This window comes from Microcaecilia unicolor, chromosome 8 (genome assembly GCF_901765095.1).
Source record: "Microcaecilia unicolor chromosome 8, aMicUni1.1, whole genome shotgun sequence".
Classification (NCBI taxonomy): domain Eukaryota; kingdom Metazoa; phylum Chordata; class Amphibia; order Gymnophiona; family Siphonopidae; genus Microcaecilia; species Microcaecilia unicolor.
This window is the reverse complement of record NC_044038.1, coordinates 53,871,586-53,894,750: the sequence shown is the minus strand read 5'-3', so window position 1 is coordinate 53,894,750 and position 23,165 is coordinate 53,871,586. Positions and strand designations below refer to the sequence as shown.

Below are 23,165 nucleotides of genomic sequence, written 5' to 3'. Positions count from 1 at the left end.
TTGCGGGCTCAGTGTGGCTTACAATTCAATATGAATGATGGAAATACAATTTGTTACAACTTGGTTATGGATTACATTGTGAAGAGTTATGCGAGACAATCAAAGTATTGTTAAGGAATATAACACTGGAACAAAACCTTGAAACATTGGAAGGAGACAGCGGGAAGCTAAAAGGGCATTATGTATGGTATACATATTTCTGTGAGTAAAGGTATGAGTGAGGTGAGATTACGGGGGATGAGAGTTCAGAAGTGGATGTATTGATGCATTAGTGAACATATTGTGTTGACACTAAGTAGTATACTATGCCATACTTTGTATTGTTATTTGAATATTTTTTACTGCTGTAATTGTCTATTGCTCACGTTTGTTTGATTCATTCTTACTATACACCATCTTGAATGAATTCCTTCCAAGAGGCGGTAAATAAATGCTAATAAATAAATACATTTTGCACTGTGAACTTGGATATAGAGTGAGAGATTGTTTCTAAGATTTTTCCAGAGTGCTATAAGATAAATTATTTCTCTCATTCATTTACCAATTTCTTTTTGGGTTTGGAAATAATGTAGCTTAGTCCCTACAGTAAAAATTTACCTTTCGGGTCAGATTGAGACAGAAAGGTGCCTGCCTCTATAGAAGACGCATTGACCTCCACAAAGAAGGGTTTCTCAGGATAGGGATGATGGAGTATCGGAGAAGTCATGAAGGAAAATCGCTTCCGTTGGCCAGTCCTGGGAGGTGGCATCCTTTCGTGTCAAGGCAGTAAGAGGAGCAGCTATGGAAGAATAGTCTTGGATAAACTGGCAATAATAGTTTGTGAAACCCAGAAACTGCTGCAATGCTCATTGTCCCTGGGGGCGAGGGCAGTCGCTGATAGCGGAGAACTTAGCAGGGTCCATCGTTAAGCCTTGGCCTGATATGATATAGCTCAAAAAGGGCAGTTCTTTCTGCTCAAAAGTGCACTTCTCAAATTTTGCGTACAGATGATTCTCATGCAGATGCTGGGCAAGCGTCTTGGAAAATATCAAGATGTTGTCTAGATAAACCAGAACACAGTTCTGTAGCAAATCCCAGAAGATGTCGTCAAAGTTTTGGAAAACAGCAGGGATGTTAGAGAGCTCAAACAGCATGACCAGATACTCGTAATGACAGTCTTGAGTGTTGAAGGCCATCTTCCATTCAGTGACCAGTGTCACACTTTCTACTGTTCAGGGAGGGAGGATCAGTCCATTTCTGTCGGCTCCCCAGTGTCAGCAGGTGAGATAGCCTTAGTGGGCGTGTGGAGGGCATGCTGGAAGATGGGTACCAGATGGACCATTTTGCTAAAGGATTGCCGCTCCTGGGCCTGCTCTCAAAATCGGGATGTCTATCTGGATACACAAGTAAATAAGGTCGTCCAGAGTCAGCAGAAAGTCTTGTCCTGCCAATTCATCTTTAATATGAAGTGCCAGCCCCTGCCAGAATACGGCAACCTGGACACAGGGAGGGAAGGCCCGAAGGGAGGCGATCTGCAGACTGCTGCTGCTGCGCTTCTTTCATACGGAGCGAGGTCGAGGTGAGGCGCTATGATTTGAATTCAGGCATAGGCGGTAGGTGTCCCAACTGTTTGGGGAGGCTAAAGGGGGCGGGGTTAGGGGTGGTGCCAGGGGTGGGGATTACATCAATAATTGCGGCAGAGGGAAGACCCCGGAGCAAGACACCACATCTGTGAGTTGCTGCTAGGCAGTGCCAATAGCAAAGTGCAAACTGCAGTAGGGGTGGGAGAGAGGGTAAGGAAGACACAGAGGTGTAGGAACTGCAGGTGGGATTGTGCTTCTGGGTGGGCCTGAAGCAAAACTGGGTGCACCCTAGCTATGCCCCTGAATGAAAGACTGAGGAATAAAAGAAACGAGAATGAGTGGTGAGGGAGAGAGATGGATGTAGTGGAGAGAATTAGGGAGATAAACTAACTGGGAAACATAATAATAATGGGTGATTTCAATTACCCCGATATTGACTGGGTAAATATAACATTAGGGCATGCTAGGGAGGTAAAATTCCTTGATGAAATCAAGGACTGCTTTATGGAGCAGCTGGTACAGAAGCCAATAAGAGGAGGAAAATTCTAGACCTAGTCCTTAGTGGAGTGCATGATCTGCTGCAGGAGGTAATGGTGATGGGGGCCGCTTGATAACAGTGAACATAATATGATCAAATTTGGCAAAATAAGGTCGTCCAGAGTCAGCAGAAAGTCTTGTCCTGCCAATTCATCTTTAATATGAAGTGCCAGCCCCTGCCAGAATACGGCAACCTGGCTTTCATTATTCCACTCCATCTCTGAGGCCAGAGTACAAAACTGAATGGCATATTTGCCCAATGTTAGCAACCCATGTCGCAGTTTAAGGAGCTTGGAAGCTGTGGAAGAGATCTTTTCTAGTTCCTCAAAGACTATCCAAAACTGCTCAAGGAACTCATTTAAGTTATTAAGTACCAGGTAACTCCACTCCCAGAGTGGAGATGCCCATGTGAGAGCTTGGTTGGACAGCAATGAGATCATACAGGCAACTCAGGCTCTATCGGAAGCGAAGTCCCTTGCCTGGAGCTTAAAGATTATCTGGCATTCGTTGAGAAAGCCCCCTACAGGTCTTTGGATTCCCATCATTCTGGGATGGGGCACCGCCGGATTCCAGATGTTGCAGGAGCAGGAATGGCTACTGAGGACGGAGGAGCTGCAGTCTGTGGCGCCGAAGGCCTCTGAAGGTGGTCCATATGCAGGGTAAAATCCCAGACCGCACCAGAGAGTTGCTGGAGTTGGAGGGCCAGCTGTTGAAGCATCTGCAAAGCCAGAGACTCACCCGAGCTCATGGCCTTCACAATCTGTCACTAGCTCAGAAGGGTGAGCCATTGGACCACCACAGGGCTCCCAACCTGGAGGTCAGGAGGGTCCTGACTGATGGCAGGCAAGTCACAAAGGTGGCTATAAAAAGAGGCTTTGGGGGCAGGCCCGGAAGAACCAGGACCTGGGGTGGCTCTGAAAGAAGCCCCTGGGGCAGAGCTGGAACAGACACAGATGTAGGGCAGGAAAGTAGGGCAAGGCAGGAAGACAAGGCAGGGCAGGGCAGGCTGGACACAAGCACAACAGGGCTAGGTAGGGCAGGGCAGGGTTACAGCGTTGTTGAGTCTGGAGATATGCTCCTATGAAACGCAGGTTCTAGGTAGGATTCAGCAAGGAATTTGAGATTAAGAACCTGAACTTGTAAATGGTCAAAACAATAAGCTGAAGGGATTCTCTTGCAGTCCTGTGATCCTGCAGAGATTAGCATGTTTTCCAAATATGGGAACACATGGAAACATAAGGGTTGCCATACCAGGACAGACCAAAGGTACATCAAAGTCCAGTATTCTGTTTCTCCAACAGTGACCAACCCAGGTCACAAGTACCTGGCAAGATCCCAAAACAGTAAAACAGATTTTATGCTGCTTATCCTAGAAATAAGAAGGATTTTCCCAAGTCCATCTTAATAACTGCTTCCAGAGTTTAGTTACATGTCGAGTGAAGAACTATTTTCTCTAATTTGTTTTAAATTTACTACTTATGTAGCTTCGTTGTGTGCCCCCTAGTCCTTGTATTTTTGGAAACAGTAAACAAGCGATTCACGCCTACCCATTCCACTCCACTCAGTATTTTATAGACCGCTATCTTTTCTAAAAACCGAAGAGCCCTAGCCTCTTTAGCCTTTCTTTCCCCTCTATCATTTTTGTCAACTTTCTCTGTACCTTTTCTAATTTACGGTGACAAGACCTGAACACTGTATTCGAGGTGCAGTGGCACCATGGAGCAACTTAAAGGCATTATAATATTTTCAGTTTTGTTTTTCATTCCTTTCCTAATAATTCTTAGCATTCTATTATTCTATTTGCTTTCTCAGCTGCTGCTGCACACTGAGTAGAGGGTTTCAGCATATCAACGATGACACCTAGATCTTTTTCCTGGGCAGTGTCTCCAAATGTGGAACCTTGTATAAGAACATAAGAATAGCCAAATGGGGTGGGGGGGTCACATGATGCAGCATACCTGAGCGGGTGCCTCTTTTTCCAGCTCCGGGGCTCTCCAGTTGATTTTCATTATTTTCCCTGAAAACTGCAACCTACTTAAAAAAAAAATGCTTATAACAGTTATCCGAATTGGTGCTCTACCTTCATCTGCAAAACACTATCGATGGGCTGCGTTGGATGGCTCAAAAACAGAAGAACACCAAGGGCAAAGGCACGGATGATTAAAATGGCTGATGAGGCCTCGGGGCCTATTTTCACATTTCACAATGCGGCAGTGCAGGAACTTACCAGAAATCTCACAGTAGTTATGGACGATAAACTTTCTAAAATTCACACTGTCATGTAAGAAATCAAGGAAGGATTTGAGCTCCAGGCGAGACGTATTCAGTGGGCAGAGGATAGGATAGCTCAGCAAAAAGACAGAACAGACAACGAAAGACTTCGGACCTTGGAAAACGCAAATAAAACCCTCCAGAAGCACAGAGAGGACCACAAAAACCACAGCCGCAGAAACAATCTGCGGCTGATTGGACTGCTTGATACTGTTAAGGACTCAGATCTGTGGCAGGTATTATTGAGCTGGTTCCCGAAAGCTTTGAGCTTAATTTCACTGAAAACACCCTTGGTCATTAAGCAGGCGCATCACTTGGGACAAGGGAAGGAGGGTGAGACAAAGACTCAACCAGTGATAGCTTGTTTCTTCAATTTTGCTGATAAGGAATTGATCATGGCTACTTACAGTGGGGGAAATAAGTATTTGATCCCTTGCTGATTTTGTAAGTTTGCCCACTGACAAAGACATGAGCAGCCCATAATTGAAGGGTAGGTTATTGGTAACAGTGAGAGATAGCACATCACAAATTAAATCCGGAAAATCACATTGTGGAAAGTATATGAATTTATTTGCATTCTGCAGAGGGAAATAAGTATTTAATCCCTCTGGCAAACAAGACCTAATACTTGGTGGCAAAACCCTTGTTGGCAAGCACAGCGGTCAGACGTCTTCTGTAGTTGATGATGAGGTTTGCACACATGTCAGGAGGAATTTTGGTCCACTCCTCTTTGCAGATCATCTCTAAATCATTAAGAGTTCTGGGCTGTCGCTTGGCAACTCGCAGCTTCAGCTCCCTCCATAAGTTTTCAATGGGATTAAGGTCTGGTGACTGGCTAGGCCACTCCATGACCCTAATGTGCTTCTTCCTGAGCCACTCCTTTGTTGCCTTGGCTGTATGTTTTGGGTCATTGTTGTGCTGGAAGACCCAGCCACGACCCATTTTTAAGGCCCTGGCGGAGGGAAGGAGGTTGTCACTCAGAATTGTACGGTACATGGCCCCATCCATTCTCCCATTGATGCGGTGAAGTAGTCCTGTGCCCTTAGCAGAGAAACACCCCCAAAACATAACATTTCCACCTCCATGCTTGACAGTGGGGACGGTGTTCTTTGGGTCATAGGCAGCATTTCTCTTCCTCCAAACACAGCGAGTTGAGTTCATGCCAAAGAGCTCAATTTTTGTCTCATCTGACCACAGCACCTTCTCCCAATCACTCTCGGCATCATCCAGGTGTTCACTGGCAAACTTCAGACGGGCCGTCACATGTGCCTTCCGGAGCAGGGGGACCTTGCGGGCACTGCAGGATTGCAATCCGTTATGTCGTAATGTGTTACCAATGGTTTTCGTGGTGACGGTGGTCCCAGCTGCCTTGAGATCATTGACAAGTTCCCCCCTTGTAGTTGTAGGCTGATTTCTAACCTTCCTCATGATCAAGGATACCCCACGAGGTGAGATTTTGCGTGGAGCCCCAGATCTTTGTCGATTGACAGTCATTTTGTACTTCTTCCATTTTCTTACTATGGCACCAACAGTTGTCTCCTTCTCGCCCAGCGTCTTACTGATGGTTTTGTAGCCCATTCCAGCCTTGTGCAGGTGTATGATCTTGTCCCTGACATCCTTAGACAGCTCCTTGCTCTTGGCCATTTTGTAGAGGTTAGAGTCTGACTGATTCACTGAGTCTGTGGACAGGTGTCTTTCATACAGGTGACCATTGCCGACAGCTGTCTGTCATGCAGGTAACGAGTTGATTTGGAGCATCTACCTGGTCTGTAGGGGCCAGATCTCTTACTGGTTGGTGGGGGATCAAATACTTATTTCCCTCTGCAGAATGCAAATAAATTCATATACTTTCCACAATGTGATTTTCCGGATTTAATTTGTGATGTGCTATCTCTCACTGTTACCAATAACCTACCCTTCAATTATGGGCTGCTCATGTCTTTGTCAGTGGGCAAACTTACAAAATCAGCAAGGGATCAAATACTTATTTCCCCCACTGTACCACACCCATAGGGATCTGAAGTATAGGGATCACACTATCTTACTTTTCCAAGATTTTTCAGTGCAGGATGCGGCAAAAAGGTGCGCTATGGCCCTGCTGTGCAGCAAACTCTTTAAACGCAAAATTAATTTTCCCTCCTTTATCCAGCCAGAGCCCATAGTCAACATGTTAACAAAATTTTGTATCTTGACTCAGCTGAGTTAGAGAAGTTTCTGCACAATTTACCTCCACCATTCTGGATATGCTGGTTTTGGATCCTTCTTCATGCCATTGTTTTTGGGTTCGATTCTTCCTGGATGACAACGTTGGTCTTCACTGGCTTAACCTATATTGATGTGGACTAAGCCTATACCGGATTATTACTCTAATCTGCAGGGTAAGTGGGACACTTTCTGCCCGGCCTGCGACTCGCCACATTGAGTGGGGAGTTCAGGGGCAATTGCTGCTTCCTGGTCTTGCTAGGTCTGTGGCCTCCCTTGGACTCTATGAATGCCTGTCCCATGGCCCTCTTTGGTGGCTGGCTTACTCCTGCATATGGTGTTTTTTGCTGTTGCTTGGAGGCCCCTGCTAGCTCATACCCAGGTAGGCCCTGGACTTTGTGCACTACTCCAGTGACTGAATCCTCTAAGTTCAAGTTTTGAGGGGGTTTATATTTGTTAGTTTTATGAACTAAGTATTTGAGATTTTGAGCTCTGGATCTGGTAATCTGTTTCTATGGGTTGATTGTCTAGTCTGGGAAGAAGGGAGGGATAGTTGCATTTGTGTGTATGCTTGTGTGGATGAGGTGTTGTATGTATGTTGGTGACTGGTTCATGGGTGAGTTGAGCTGTTCTGGGGATCAAGTGTCTCTCAAGGGTGGCTGGTGGTCTGGCCCCTCCCGCGCGCTCACACTTCACTGGGACAGTGTTTGGGAGGGGTCCTGCTGGGAGGTCCCAAATCTCTTCTCTAAGAAACCACTCTATTTCTACTCTTTTGAATATGGCTAATTTAACTATTGCTACACTTAATGCTGATGGCATTTGCTCACCTATTAAAAGGAAAAGGATCTTATCTTATCCTGAGATGTGCCATGACTGGGGCAAGACACTTGCTGAAGACCCTTTATGCTGAAAACCAAAAGGCAGTACTTTATACTCATAGGAGGTAATTCTATAACAGGGTCTATTCTGTAAGAATACTTAGGCAAGTTAATTTTCATATAGAACATTTGCGTAAATCCGCATCAACATGTCAAAATATAGACATGCATTTATAGCAGGTCTATGCCTTGTGCAAATAATAGCACCTAAATGTGACATTTACACGTGTAACTTACAGTATTCTGTAAGTTACACGTGTAAATGTTGGCCTCCACCTATGCCCCTCCCCTGTGAGCATTCCCTAAAAATTACACACCAAGGACTAGATTCAGTAAATGACGCTGAAAAAAACGGTGCCAAAAATAGGAAAATAAATTGAACAAATAGGCTTAACGGCATTACATAAGTACATAAGCACCGCCATACTGGGAAAAGACCAAGGGTCCATCAAGCCCAGCATCCTGTCTCTGACAGCGGCCAATCCAGGCTTCAAGAATCTCACTAATTATCAACAATAGGCAAAGTGGTTTGTTTGGAAGCCTTCTTTAAAGTCCAAAAGGGAGAAAGAATATATTGAGCATTCATACATTTCACCAAACACTTGCACAAATATCAAAGAAAAAAAGGTTACACCCAAGGAAACAGTTTCTTGACGCATGGTTAGAAATACTTTACATTTCTATTGTGTGGCATGAGCCACATCTGCATATACCTATATTTACTGAGCCAGAAACAAAGTAAATGAATTTTTAAAGTCAAGTCTCAGAATAGCATTTATATCCTATATCCTGTTCGCATCTGCTAGTGACAAGGAGGGTCCCGTTGCTGGAATGACTACGAAAACCAAATTGAGAGATATCAAGAATATTGTATTTTTCTACGCTGTGATGAGGCAATCCCAGATGGCCCCTTTAGGGGGTGAATTCCCAGTAAAACAACCCTTAGGATCAGTGGCCCCCCCCCCGGGTGCACACCGCTGGGGGGGGGGGGTGCAGCGCACCTGCCGATTCTTCGTTTTCATGCTCCCTCTGCCCTGGAACAGGAAGTAACCTGTTCCGGGGCAAAGGGAGCATGAAAACAAAGAGCCAACAGGCACGCGGCACCCCCCCCCCCCCCCAGTGGCATGCACCCGGGGCGGACCGCCCCCCCCCCCCCTTGGTACGCCACTGCTTAGGATAAAGCTTCTGGCCTTAGACCTGAGGGAGGGGGGAAAAAACGAAATGCCCTCAGGAAGAAAGGATTAGGATTGTTCGTCCTAAGCTAGAGGTCGAATTACCTTGTTTGGCAGCCAGTGAGAAAGTCCAACTCCCCTGGATGGAAAAAGCATGACATGCCTAATCAGGAGGGGAAGCTGGGGGTAGAAGCCATTCCCATTCCCAGCTGAAAATAGGCAGGCTTCAGCCAGAAGGGCAGAGTGAAAAGAAAGCACCTGGGAAGAGGAAGGTGTCGCTCTCTTCCACCCGGAGGTTATGGAGTGTAGGGAGAAAGGTAACCCTAACTCTAGCTGTGAAGAAGAGGGTGGTGAACTAGAAGAAGATACTGGAGTGGTCCTGGCGGACTGAAGAAGGGCGAATGTGGTTCCTTTGCACAAGAGTGGAAGTAAGGAGGAGGTTGGGAATTACAGACCTGTCAGTCTGACCTCGGTGGTGAGTAAGCTAATGGAAACGCTTCTAAAGAGGAGGATTGTGAGCTTTCTTGAACTACATGGAATGCAGGACCCCAAGGCAGCATGGCTTCACTAGTGGCAGGTTCTGTCAGATGAATCTGACTGTCTTCTTTGACTGGGTGACCAAACAGTTGGATGTGGGAGGGGAGCTTGATGTGGTATACTTGGATTTCAGCAAAGCCTTTGACACGGTTCTGCACAGGCGACTGATAAATAAATTGAGTGCCCTCGGTATGGGACCTAGAGTAACGGATTGGGTTCAATTGGTTGACTGGTAGGAGACAGAGGGTAGTGGTAAATGGAGCTTGCTCTGAAGAAAAGGATATCGTCAGTGGAGTACCGCAGGGATTGGTCCTAGGGCTGGCTCTTTTTAACGTCCTTGTGAACGATATTGCGGAGGGGCTGTCTGGTAAGGTTGTCTCTTTGTGGATGATACTAAATTCTGTAACAGGGTGGACACCCTGGAGGGTGTCAATGAAATGAGGAAGGACCTAGCGAAGCTAGAGGAATGGACTGATATTTGGCAACTAAGGTTTAATCCCAAAAAATGCAGGGTCACGCACTTGGGTAGCAAAAATCCGAGGGAACGGTACAGTATAGGGGGTGAAGTGCTTCAGTGTGCGAAGGAAGAGCGGGACTTGGGGGTGATTGTGTCTGATGACCTTAAAGCTTTCAAACAGGTAGAAAAAGCGATGGCCAAAGCTAGAAGGATGCTTGGGTGCATAAAGAGAGGCATGACCAGCAGGAAAAAGCAGGTAGTGCCGTTGTATAAGTCTCTGGTGAGGCTCCATTTGAAGTATTACATAGTAACATAGTAGATGATGGCAGAAAAAGACCTGCACGGTCCATCCAGTCTGCCCAACAAGATAAACTTATATGTGCTACTTTTTGTGTATACCCTACTTTAATTTGTACCTGTCCAGGGCACAGACCGTATAAGTCTACCCAGCCCAGAATTTCATGGGATAAGCATGTGGGATCGCTTAGGAACAGGTAGAATTGGGGGTTACAGAGGATGGGCAGACTGGATGGGTCATTTGGCCTTTATCTGCCGTCATGTTTCTCTGTTTCTAAGAAGCCTGCTAAATGAATTCCAGGTACTGCAAAAGGCTGCTGTTGCCAGCCCTCAATAGTCATCTCTTCGCCACCCTTAACTCCCTCCTCAAAGTGCCCTCCGCTCCCACCCCCCCTCACTCTCTCCTCAATCACTGGCTGACTACTTCCGCGACAAGGTGCAGAAGATCAACCTCGAATTCACCACCAAACCTTCTCCTCTTCACCTTACAACCCACTCCCTCAACCAACCAACCAAGTCCTCCTTCTCCTCTTTTCCTGACATCACCGAAGAAGAAATCGCCCATCTTCTTTCCTCCTCGAAATGCACCGCCTGTTCCACTGACCCCATCCCCACCAACTTACTTAACACCATCTCTCCTACTATCACCCCCTCCATCTGTCATATCCTCAACCTCTCTCTCTCCACTGCAACTGTCCCTGACACTTTCAAGCATTCTGTACACACCACTCCTCAAAAAACCATCACTTGACCCTACTTGTCCCTCCAACTACCACCCCATTTCCCTCCTACCCTTCCTCTCCAAGATACTTGAATGCGCCGTTCACAGCCGTTGCCTTGATTTTCTCTCCTCTCAGGCCATCCTCGATCCGCTTCAATCCGGCTTTCGCTCCCTACATTCGACGGAAACGGTACTATCTAAAGTCTGCAATGACCTGTTCTTTGCCAAATCCAAAGGTCACTACTCCATCCTCATCCTCCTCGACCTATCCACCGCGTTTGACACTGTCAACCATGATTTACTTCTTACCACGCTATCCTCTTTTGGGTTCCTAGGCCCTGTCCTCTCCTGGTTCCCCTCTTACCTCTCCCACCATACTTTCAGAGTACATTCTCATGGTTCTTCCTCCACCCCCATCCACCTCTCTGTTGGAGTTCCTCAGGGATCTGTCCTTGGACCCCTTCTCTTCTCAATCTACACCTCTTCCCTGGGCACCTTGATCTCATCTCATGGATTCCAATATCATCTTTATGCTGACGACACCCAGCTTTATCTCTCTACACCAGACATCGCTGCAGAAACCCAGGCCAAACTATCGGCCTGTTTATCCGACATTGCTGCCTGGATGTCCAACCGCCACCTGAAACTAAACATGGCCAAGACCGAGCTTATTGTCTTCCCACCCAAACCCACTTCTCCTCTCCCTCCACCCTCTATTTCAGTTGATAACACCCCCATCGTCCCCGTCTCATCTGCCCGCAACCTCAGAGTCATCTTCGACTCCTCCCTCTCCTTCTATGCGCATATCCAGTAAATAGCCAAGACCTGTCGCTTCCTCCTCTATAACATTAGCAAAATTCGCCCTTTCCTCTCTGAGCACACCACCCGAACTCTCATTCACTCTCTCATTACCTCTCGCCTCGACTACTGCAACCTACTCCTCACTGGCCTCTCATTTAGCCATCTATCCCCCCTTCAGTCCGTTCAGAACTCGGCTGCACAACTTATCTTCCGCCTGGACTGATATACTCATATCACCCCTCTCCTCAAGTCACTTCACTGGCTCCCGATCAGGCCCGGCATACAGTTCAAGCTTCTCCTACTAACCTACAAATGCACTCATTCTGCAGCCCCTCCTTACCTCTCTACCCTCATCTCCCCTTATGTTCCTACCCATAACCTCCGCTCTCAAGACAAATCCCTCCTTTCAGTACCCTTCTCCACCACCGCCAGCTCCAGGCTCCGCCCTTTCTGCCTCGCCTCACCCCATGCTTGGAGTAAACTCCCTGAGCCCTTACGCCAGGCCCCCTCCCTGCCCATCTTCAAATCCTTACTCAAAGCCCACCTCTTCAATGTCGCCTTCGGCACCTAACCACTATACCTCTACGCAGGAAATCTAGACTGCCCCAACTTGACATTTCGTCCTTTAGATTGTAAGCTCTTTTGAGCAGGGTCTGTCCTTCTTTGTTAAACTGTACAGCACTGCGTAACCCTAGTAGCGCTCTAGAAATGTTAAGTAGTAGTAGTAGGGGGCAGATCACAAAAAGAAGCTTGTTGAGTACCTTTGAAGTAGGACTGGATACTCCTGGTGAGTAAGTAAAGGGGACAAAGACCTGAAGGAGTCATTTGGATTTGGACACTTATCAGTTTGCTGTTTTCCTTTTGTTTGTTACACTGGTGTTAAAACTGCTTGGCTAGAATAAAGGAAAAAAACCTGGAATGGATCACTTTGTGGCCTCGACCTGAACTCAAGCTACAAGGCTAGGAGTGTTGTACCAGTGATAGAAGGACTTGGAGGAGCATGGTACCCAGGGATATTATAACGTACAGTACTGAGTTAGATGATTTGCCACAAAACCCTCCCAAATTTTGGTAAACAATGGAATAGTTGCATTTGGATGGTAATTTGATAGCACACTACAATCAACAGTTAGATTCTTCAGAATAGGTGTCAATATGACATCCCCCCCAAAAAGCTATGGAATGTACCTGATGAAAACAAGCTGCTTCCTGGCACCTGTGATCCTTTCAAGTATACTGGGAGAACAGTTAAGTTAAAACCACAGAATGACATAGCATTAGAATGAAAACCTAGAATCAGTAACAGTAACAATACTACTAGACTTTACAAACATCAGTATTTTCTTTGTTTTGTTTTTCATCTTTGACTATGTAATTTGAAGACCATTATTATTGTTATTATGACATTCCCACATTATCCGGAAAATAGACAAGTTCAATGTGATTTACAGATTAGATTAAAATTCAAAGTACACAGTACAATCATGAAATAATATAACAAAGTGGCTAAGAATTATAGAGTAACTGTATATACTGATGGATATATCAATGAACTAACAATATTGTACATTCTGATAGAGTCACAATAAAAACAGAAAACCAGAGTTCTCAGCTATTTGTTACAGTATAGACTAATGAAATTAATTTTGAAATGAATTTGAGAAGAAACTTTTGAGTGGAAACCTTGCACTGTAGCTTTTGTTAGAACAGATCCCAGTGTCATTAACTTGTGCCATATCTAAACCTTTTTTGTGAAACAATGGTAATTGCCTATACAGATACTCTGACTCCTGAAGCAGGCATACTTCTGCCAGTCTGGATAGCGAGGTCAGCATGCTAAGGGGAAGCTCCTTGAATCAGCCTATTGGCAAAATATGTTGGACAAAAGAACCCCTAACTGACTGGGATAGAGTTCACTCTGCTGAGTTCTTATGATAAGTATTCAATAATAAAAAAAAATTATATGGAGTTGTAGAAGATAAACTTAAAAAATTATAGAAGGCAAAATTAACATTGTAATTTAAGTACTGGACTGGTGACAAGGTGGGTGCATAAATCTCATGGGTGATGAAGTTTTGAACTTTTGAGTGGCACTGCTGAGGCCCATTAAACAATATTGTGGAGGAGCATTTGGGCTTGACTATTTTATATCACATTCATATCATTTGTTATGAATGTATCTCAGAAGGGGAGGAGAAGGTATCTTAAGGTTGATAGTAAGTAAAATGTTCGTAGTTAGCAATTTTGTTGGATTGTTGGTTTAATCACATATTGACAAAAAATCTGACCATGCAGCAGCTAAAATTATAAAACCACTCTTCCAAGACTGCATCAAATAATAATGGCCTATATGTGGTTGGCATTGTTGTGAATTGCCAACTGCCTTATTTGTGATGCCAATATCATCATGATCATAAAGGAATGTAACCTGCAGAAAGTGGCAGGTGCCGCTCTGACTGCCTTGATGGGCAGTATGGATGGACTGTGTGGGTCTTTATCTGATGTCATTTATGTTACTATATCTGGAGTTGGTGTTGAAATTCTGGATTTTTCTGCCACGCTGATAATATGGCATCCCTGATATTGTCTGCACTATATTACACAGACTATAAGAAAAAAATAAACACAACAGAAACAGCTTATTTTAAGAACAAAAGAAAAAATTAAAAACAATATTGGAAGACCAAGGGAGAGAGAAAATATTCTTTAAACAAGGGAGTGCTTGCTTTTGTGTCTGGCAGAGAAGAAAAAAACCTGAGGAATCTGTGAGACTTTTGTGTAAAGGAAGGACTGTGCATGTTCAGAACTTAACACACAGCTCTGCGAAAGCTGTTCTGTTCCAGCATTGTGCAATTTGTCACTCATTGTCTGATTATATCATGCTTGCTAACAGAGAAAAAGAAGGAACAGAAGATCATCATACTTAGAAGATAACACTGCTCACCTTCTTTGTGAAGTAGTAATAGGGTACTTCAATGCCTAGAAGAGCTTGATGAGCAGCAGCTCGTGGAAAACTGTCTTGAAGCAACAGGCCATGCTCCTGTGTACAGAACAGTGACATAATCATAGCATCCACCTGGAGAGGGACAAGGAAACAAAGAATTGACTTGTTTTGGGGATATGATGATGAGCAGAGGGTAAAACAATTTGTAAATTTTAAAAGGTTGTTTTTATTTAGAGCTATTATTTGACATTAAAGAGAATTTTACAATTTTGGGCCCATAATTGAAATGGTCACAGTGTAGACCTGATGTATCTGTCTTGACAGGTGGGCATTGCCTTTGGGCTTATGTGACATCTGAGGCTTTTTTCCTCCATTTAGAGTAGAGAGGTGTGGTAGCCATGTTAGTCCACTTTTAAAGGTAATCAATAGCAATAAAACAAAACAAAAAATGGAAAAGAAAATAAGATGATACCTTTTTTATTGGACATAACTTAATCAGTTTTTGTATATTATTTTGGGACAAGTGAGTTTAGACTATCCATTGGTTGGTTAGGTAATATTACAAAGCCATTTTCACATATATGCCACCATATACGCATGTAAAGATGCAACTAGGCTTACCTGCCAGTGGCGTAGCCAGAAGGAAAATTTTGGGTAGGCCAACAGGTTGAATGGGTGGGCACTAGAGTTGACAACTTTTTTGAAAGGAAAAAAAACAGCAACCTGGTGCACCCATGTTCTGTCCCTACCTCACTCCCAATAACTTCAATGAAAGTAGCAGTGCAGGCTTCAATGGCTGCAGGCAAATTGAGAGCTAAGGGAAGTACAATAGACTGCTCTTCAGCCCCATTGAGCCATGGTCCTCCAACACACATATGGTATTGAAGCCAAACACATTCTGCCAGGGACGCCGAGAGACTGGGCCGAGCCTGGGGCAAAGCTGCACCAGGACCCCCCCCCCCCCAAGGTCGTTGTCGTCACCGCCCCCCTCCATCTACCATCAGGCCGGGCGCCCCTGAATTCAAATCATAGCACCTCACCTCGACCTTGCTCCATGTGAAAGAAGCGCAGCAGTGGCAGTTTGCAGATCGCCTCCCTTCAGGCCTTCCCTCCCTGTGTCCTGCCCTCTTCTGACGTAACTTGCGTGAGGGAGGGACACAGGGAGGGAAGGCCCGAAGGGAGGCGATCTGCAGACTGCTGCTGCTGCGCTTCTTTCATACGGAGCGAGGTCGAGGTGAGGCGCTATGATTTGAATTCAGGCGTAGGCGGTAGGTGTCCCAACTGTTTGGGGAGGCTAAAGGGGGCGGGGTTAGGGGTGGTGCCAGGGGTGGGGATTACATCAATAATTGCGGCAGAGGGAAGACCCCGGAGCAAGACACCACATCTGTGAGTTGCTGCTAGGCAGTGCCAATAGCAAAGTGCAAACTGCAGTAGGGGTGGGAGAGAGGGTAAGGAAGACACAGAGGTGTAGGAACTGCAGGTGGGATTGTGCTTCTGGGTGGGCCTGAAGCAAAACTGGGTGCACCCTAGCTATGCCCCTGAATGAAAGACTGAGGAATAAAAGAAATGAGAATGAGTGGTGAGGGAGAGAGATGGATGTAGTGGAGAGAATTAGGGAGATAAACTAACTGGGAAACATAATAATAATGGGTGATTTCAATTACCCCGATATTGACTGGGTAAATATAACATTAGGGCATGCTAGGGAGGTAAAATTCCTTGATGAAATCAAGGACTGCTTTATGGAGCAGCTGGTACAGAAGCCAATAAGAGGAGGAAAATTCTAGACCTAGTCCTTAGTGGAGTGCATGATCTGCTGCAGGAGGTAATGGTGATGGGGGCCGCTTGATAACAGTGAACATAATATGATCAAATTTGATATCATCTTTGGAGTAAATATGCACAAGAAATCCAATTCATTAGCATTTAATTTTCAAAAAGGAGGCTATGATAAAATAAGAAGAAAGATGAAAAAAAAAAAAAAAAAAACCTTACAAGAGCAACTGCAAAGTTCAAAAATTTACATCAAAAAATGTAAAATCAAACATGGTACCAGAAGATTGGAAGGTGGCCAATGTAATGCCGATTTTTGAAAAAGGTTGCGGAGGTGATCCGGGAAATTATAGACAGGTGAGCCTGATGTTGCTGCTGGGCAAAATGGTACACACTATTATAAAGAACAACATTAGAGAGCCTATTCAAAAGCATGGATTAATGAGAGAAAGCCAACATGGATTTAGTGGAGGAAAATTTTGCCTCACCAATCTATTACATTTCTTTGAAGGGGTGAAAAAAACATGTGAATAAAAGTGAACCGGTCGATTTTGTGTATCTGGATTTTCAAAAGGCATTTGACAAAGTACGCTAGATATAAACAGACAATGTCTTCCACGTGATGAAAATGTACTTAAATGCAATTGTGTCAAACCTCTTAAAACGAAGTTAAAAAAGGCCTCACAGAGCTCCGTATGCAGATCCAAGAGATTTAACCTAACAATTGATGAGACCAAAGCACTTCATTCATTGAAGTCTAACAAGGCTATAGTAATCAGAAGTGCTGACAAAAGTGGGGCAATAGTTATTCAAAATAGGGAGCATTACATTACTGAGGTTAATAGACAGCTCCAAAATACATCAGATTAAGCGAATGCTACATACCTGTAGAAGGTATTCTCCGAGGACAGCAGGCTGATTGTTCTCACTGATGGGTGACGTCCACGGCAGCCCCTCCAATCGGAAAGGGTATGATACATACCTGTAGCAGTTGTTCTCCGAGGACAGCAGGCTGATTGTTCTCACGACTGGGTTGACGTCCGCGGCAGCCCCCACCAACCGGAAGAAGCTTCGCGGGACGGTCGGCACGCAGGGCACGCCCACCGCGCATGCGCGGCCGTCTTCCCGCCCGTGCGCGACCGCTCCCGCCAGTTGAATGACTAGCAAAAAGATGAAAACGCAACTCCAAAGGGGAGGAGGGAGGGTAGGTGAGAACAATCAGCCTGCTGTCCTCGGAGAACAACTGCTACAGGTATGTATCATACCCTTTCTCCGAGGACAAGCAGGCTGCTTGTTCTCACGACTGGGGTATCCCTAGCTCTCAGGCTCACTCAAAACAAGAACCCAGGTCAATTGAACCTCGCAACGGCGAGGGAACAATAGAAATTGACCTACGAAGAACAACTAACTGAGAGTGCAGCCTGACCAGAATAAATTCGGGTCCTGGAGGGTGGAGTTGGATTTACACCCCAAACAGATTCTGCAGCACCGACTGCCCGAACCAACTGTCGCGTCGGGTATCCTGCTGGAGGCAGTAATGAGATGTGAATGTGTGGACAGATGACCACGTCGCAGCCTTGCAGATCTCTTCAATAGTGGCTGACTTCAAGTGGGCCACCGACGCTGCCATGGCTCTGACACTATGAGCCGTGACATGACCCTCAAGAGTCAGCCCAGCCTGGGCGTAAGTGAAGGAAATGCAGTCTGCTAGCCAATTGGAGATGGTGCGTTTCCCGACAGCGACCCCTAGCCTGTTAGGGTCGAAAGAAATAAACAGTTGGGCGGACTGTCTGTTGGGCTGTGTCCGCTCCAAGTAGAAGGCCAATGCTCTCTTGCAGTCCAATGTGTGCAACTGACGTTCAGCAGGGCGGGTATGCGGCCTGGGGAAGAATGTTGGCAAGACAATTGACTGGTTAAGATGGAACTCCGACACCACCTTCGGCAGGAACTTTGGGTGGGTGCGGAGCACTACTCTGTTGTGATGAAATTTGGTATATGGAGCATGAGCTACCAGGGCTTGAAGCTCACTGACCCTACGAGCTGAAGTAACTGCCACCAAGAAAATGACCTTCCAGGTCAAGTACTTCAGATGGCAGGTATTCAGTGGCTCAAAAGGAGGTTTCATCAGCTGGGTGAGGACGACGTTGAGATCCCATGACACAGTAGGAGGCTTGATAGGGGGCTTTGACAAAAGCAAACCTCTCATGAATCGAACGACTAAAGGCTCTCCAGAGATGGCTTTACCTTCCACACGATAATGGTAAGCACTAATCGCACTAAGGTGATTCCTTACTGAGTTGGTCTTGAGGCCAGACTCTGATAAGTGCAGAAGGTATTCAAGCAGGTTCTGTGCAGGGCAAGAACGAGGTTCTAGGGCCTTGCTCTCACACCAAACGACAAACCTCCTCCACTTGAAAAAGTAACTCTTTTTAGTGGAATCCTTCCTAGAGGCAAGCAAGACCCGGGAGACACCCTCAGACAGACCCAACGCAGCGAAGTCTACGCCCTCAACAGCCAGGCCGTGAGAGCCAGGGATTGAAGGTTGGGGTGCAGCAACGCTCCGTCGTTCTGCGAAATGAGAGTCGGAAAACACTCCAATCTCCACGGTTCTTCGGAGGACAACTCCAGAAGAAGAGGGAACCAGATCTGACGGGGCCAAAAGGGCGCTATCAGAATCATGGTGCCGCGGTCTTGCTTGAGCTTCAGTAAGGTCTTCCCCACCAAAGGTATGGGAGGATAAGCATACAGGAGGCCGGTCCCCCAATGAAGGAGAAAGGCATCTGACGCTAGCCTGCCGTGTGTCTGAAGCCTGGAACAGAACAGAGGCAGCTTGTGGTTGTCTGAGAGGCGAAAAGATCCACCGAGGGGGTGCCCCACTCTCGGAAGATCTTGCGTACCACTCTGGAATGGAGCGACCACTCGTGCGGTTGCATGACTCTGCTCAGTCTGTCGGCCAGACTGTTGTTTACGCCTGCCAGGTACGTGGCTTGGAGAAGCATGCCGAACCGACACGCCCAACGCCACATACCGACGGCTTCCTGACACAGGGGGCGAGATCCGGTGCCCCCCTGCTTGTTGACGTAATACATTGCAACCTGATTGTCTGTCCGAATTTGGATAATTTGGCAGGACAGCCGATCTCTGAAAGCCTTCAGTGCGTTCCAGATCGCTCGGAGCTCCAGGAGGTTGATCTGCAGATCCTTTTCCTGGAGGGACCACAGACCCTGGGTGTGAAGCCCATCGACATGGGCTCCCCACCCCAGGCGGGATGCATCCGTCGTCAGCACTTTCGTGGGCTGCGGAATTTGGAATGGACGTCCCAGGGTCAAATTGGTCCGTATGGTCCACCAGAGCAGTGAAGTGCGGCAACTGGTGGAGAGGCGGATGACATCCTCTAGATTCCCGGTGGCTTGGAACCACTGGGAAGCTAGGGTCCATTGAGCAGATCTCATGTGAAGACGAGCCATGGGAGTCACATGAACTGTGGAGGCCATATGACCCAGAAGTCTCAACATCTGCCGAGCTGTGATCTGCTGAGACGCTCTGGTCTGCGAAGCCAGGGCCAAGAGATTGGTGGCCCTCGCTTCGGGAAGGTAGGCCTGAACCGTCTGGGAATTCAGCAGCGCTCCTATGAATTCCAGAGACTGAGTTGGCTGGAGATGGGACTTTGGGTAATTTATCACAAACCCCAGCAGCTCCAGAAGTTGAATAGTGCACCGCATGGACCGGAGGGCTCCTGCCTCCGAGGTGTTCTTAACCAGCCAATCGTCGAGATATGGGAACACGTGCACTCCCAGCTTGCGTAGGTAGGCCGCTACCACCACGAGGCACTTTGTAAACACTCGTGGGGCAGAGGCGAGCCCAAAGGGCAGCACACAATACTGAAAGTGCCGTGCGCCCAGGCGGAATCTGAGATACTGTCTGTGAGCTGGCAGTATCGGGATGTGAGTGTATGCGTCCTTTAAATCCAGGGAACATAGCCAATCGTTTTTCTGAATCATTGGCAGAAGGGTGCCCAAGGAAAGCAACCTGAACTTTTCTTTGACCAGGAATTTGTTCAGGCCTCTCAGGTCTAGGATGGGACGCATCCCCCCTGTTTTCTTTTCCACAAGGAAGTACCTGGAATAGAATCCCTGCCCTTCCTGCCCGGGTGGTACGGGCTCGACCGCATTGGCGCTGAGAAGGGCGGAGAGTTCCTCTGCAAGTACCTGCTTGTGATGGGAGCTGAAAGACTGAGCTCCCGGAGGACAATTTGGAGGCAGGGAGGTCAAATTCAGGGCGTATCCGCACCGCACTATTTGGAGAACCCACTGGTCGGAGGTTATGAGAGGCCACCTTTGGTGAAAGAATTTTAACCTCCCTCCGACCGGCAGGTCGTCCGGTACGGACACTTGTAGGGCGGCTATGTTCCCGTGGATCCAGTCAAAAGCCCGTCCCCGGCTTTTGCTGTGGAGGCGCAGGGGGCTGCTTAGGCGCACGCTGTTGACGGGAACGAGCGCGCTGGGGCTGTCCCTGTGCCTGACGAGGCCTTCGGGCCGGCTGGTTGTACCTACGCTTCGCAAAAGAATAGGGTGCAGCCTGCCGAGCCCGGGAAAAACGCCCGCCCGCGGGGGCGGGTGCTGAAGGCGCCCGGTGGGAGAGCTTGTCGAGAGCGGTTTCCCGCTGATGCAGTTGGTCAACCATCTGCTCGACCTTCTCGCCAAAAATATTATCCCCCCGGCAAGGGACGTCAGCCAGTCTCTGCTGGGTGCGGTTGTCCAGGTCAGAGGCACGCAGCCATGAGAGCCTGCGCATCACTATACCTTGGGCCGCAGCACGAGATGCCACGTCACAGGTGTCAAAAATCCCCCTGGACAGGAACTTTCTGCACGCCTTCAGCTGCCTGACCACCTCCTGATATGGCCTGGACTGCTCCGGCGGGAGCTTATCGACCAGGTCCGCCAGCTGTTGCACATTGGTCCGCATGTGGATGCTCATATAGAGCAGGTAAGATTGGATGCGGGTCACGAGCATGGAGGATTGGTAGGCCTTCCTCCCAAATGAGTCCAGAGTGCGAGACTCCCGCCCCGGGGGCGCCGAGGCGGTATCCCTCGAACTCCGTGCCCTCTTGAGAGCAGAATCCACGACCGCTGAGTCATGGGGCAACTGGGGCCGCATGAGCTCTGGGTCAGAGTGGATCCTGTACTGGGACTCTGCTTTCTTGGGAATGGTGGGGTTAGTTAGTGGTCGCACCCAGTTCCGAAGCAGCGTCTCCTTCAGGACATTGTGCAGCGGTACCGTGGAGGACTCTCTAGGTGGTGATGGATAGTCGAGGACCTCGAGCATCTCGGCCCTCGGCTCTTCCACAGAGACCACGGGAAAGGGAATGCTTATAGACATATCCCGCACAAAGGAGGCAAAGGAGAGACTCTCAGGAGGTGAGAGCTTCCTCTCCGGTGACGGCGTGGGGTCCGAGGGAAGGCCCGTAGACTCCTCTGAGGAGAAATATCTCGGGTCCTCCTCTTCCCCCCACGATTCCTCATCCTCGGTATCGGACATTAGCTCATGTAGCTGAGTCCGGTACCGGGCCCGGCTCGACGTCGAGGCACCGAGGTCTCGGTGTCGTCGAGCGGTGGACTCCCGCGCCGGCGGGGACGGAGCTCCCTCCATCGACGTCGACTCCACCTGCGTGGCGGTCGAGACCGGCACCGCAAGCGGCGGCGGTGTCGACAGCCCCGGCGCCGGGCTAGAGCTCGCCGGCGCCACAGTCATCGGCGCCGGGGGCGCAAGCACCCCCGACGCCGGCACAGCCTGGCGCATCAGCCCTTCCAGGATCCCCGGAAGGATGGCTCTGAGGCACTCGTCCAGGCCCGCTGCCGGGAAAGGCGGTGGGGCCGGTAAGGGTGTCGGTGCCAGAAGCTGCTGGGGGCCAGGAGACGGCACCGAGGTGCCGGAACCCCGACGCGTCGGTACCTCCACCACCGACGGAGATCTCTCCTCTCTGCGATGACGCTTCGGCGTCGACTCCTCTTCAGGGTGCACCGAGGGCTCCCGGTGACGGCGCTTCTTATCTTTTTTCCGGTGCACGTCACCGGCGCCGGAGGGCATGGAGGAGGAGGAGGTCGATCCCCCTCGGTCTCGAGGTACCGGGTCCGACAGGGTTCGGTCCCGTGGCTCACGAGCTGAGGGAGTGGCCGGGGCCGACTGCCCACGCGGCCTCTCAACCCCACTCTCACCGGCGGACCGGCGGGCCGACGGGACCTGTTCTCCTGGGGTCGCTGCCATCGGTGCCGATGTCTCGGGCATCGATACCGGTACCGAAGACCCGGCCTTCGATACCGATGCCGTCGAGGTCGACGTCGAGGGGCCGGCGCAAGTTCCAAAAAGACGGTCCCGCAGAACTTGCCTCGCAACCTGAGTCCGTTTCCGGAGACCGAGACACAGCGCGCACGACTTGAGATTGTGCTCCGGCCCGAGGCACTGGAGGCACCAAGCGTGGGTGTCGGTCTGCGAGATCGGCCGGCCGCAGCGACCACACTTTTTAAATCCACTCGGGACCTTCGAGGACATCGACGGAAAAATCGCGTCGGCGAAGTCAAAGTCGGCAATGGTGGCTAAAATCACACCACGAAAAAATTAGCCGACCGAGCGGCCACTAGGCCGCAACGAGGCGTCCCCGCTGGAAGCGAGGGAAAAGGGGAGCGCGTGCTCCACACGCGCGAAATCTTTTTTTTTTTTTTTTTTTTTTTTTAACAATACAAATGAAAGAAAAGAAAGAGGAACCGAACGGGGATCCAAAGCAACGATCCGCGTAAACGCGGTCGAAAAATCCGGCGGCTGAACGGAGAGAGAGGCAATTGCACAACTCTCTCCAGTCGCGGAAAAAAAGTAACTGGCGGGAGCGGTCGCGCACGGGCGGGAAGACGGCCGCGCATGCGCGGTGGGCGTGCCCTGCGTGCCGACCGTCCCGCGAAGCTTCTTCCGGTTGGTGGGGGCTGCCGCGGACGTCAACCCAGTCGTGAGAACAAGCAGCC

The 23,165-nt window shown here is 48.4% G+C and overlaps 1 protein-coding gene across 1 annotated transcript in view; it reads right to left on the bottom strand.

The window, feature by feature from the left end:
• IFT140 (intraflagellar transport 140) overlaps positions 1–23,165 on the bottom strand; it is a 681,938-nt gene that overhangs the window by 327,668 nt on the left and 331,105 nt on the right. Inside the window, exon 17 of the mRNA XM_030212528.1 lies at positions 14,380–14,511. Within this exon, the coding sequence (XP_030068388.1) occupies positions 14,380–14,511 (132 nt within the window). The remainder of the gene's footprint in view (positions 1–14,379; positions 14,512–23,165) is intronic.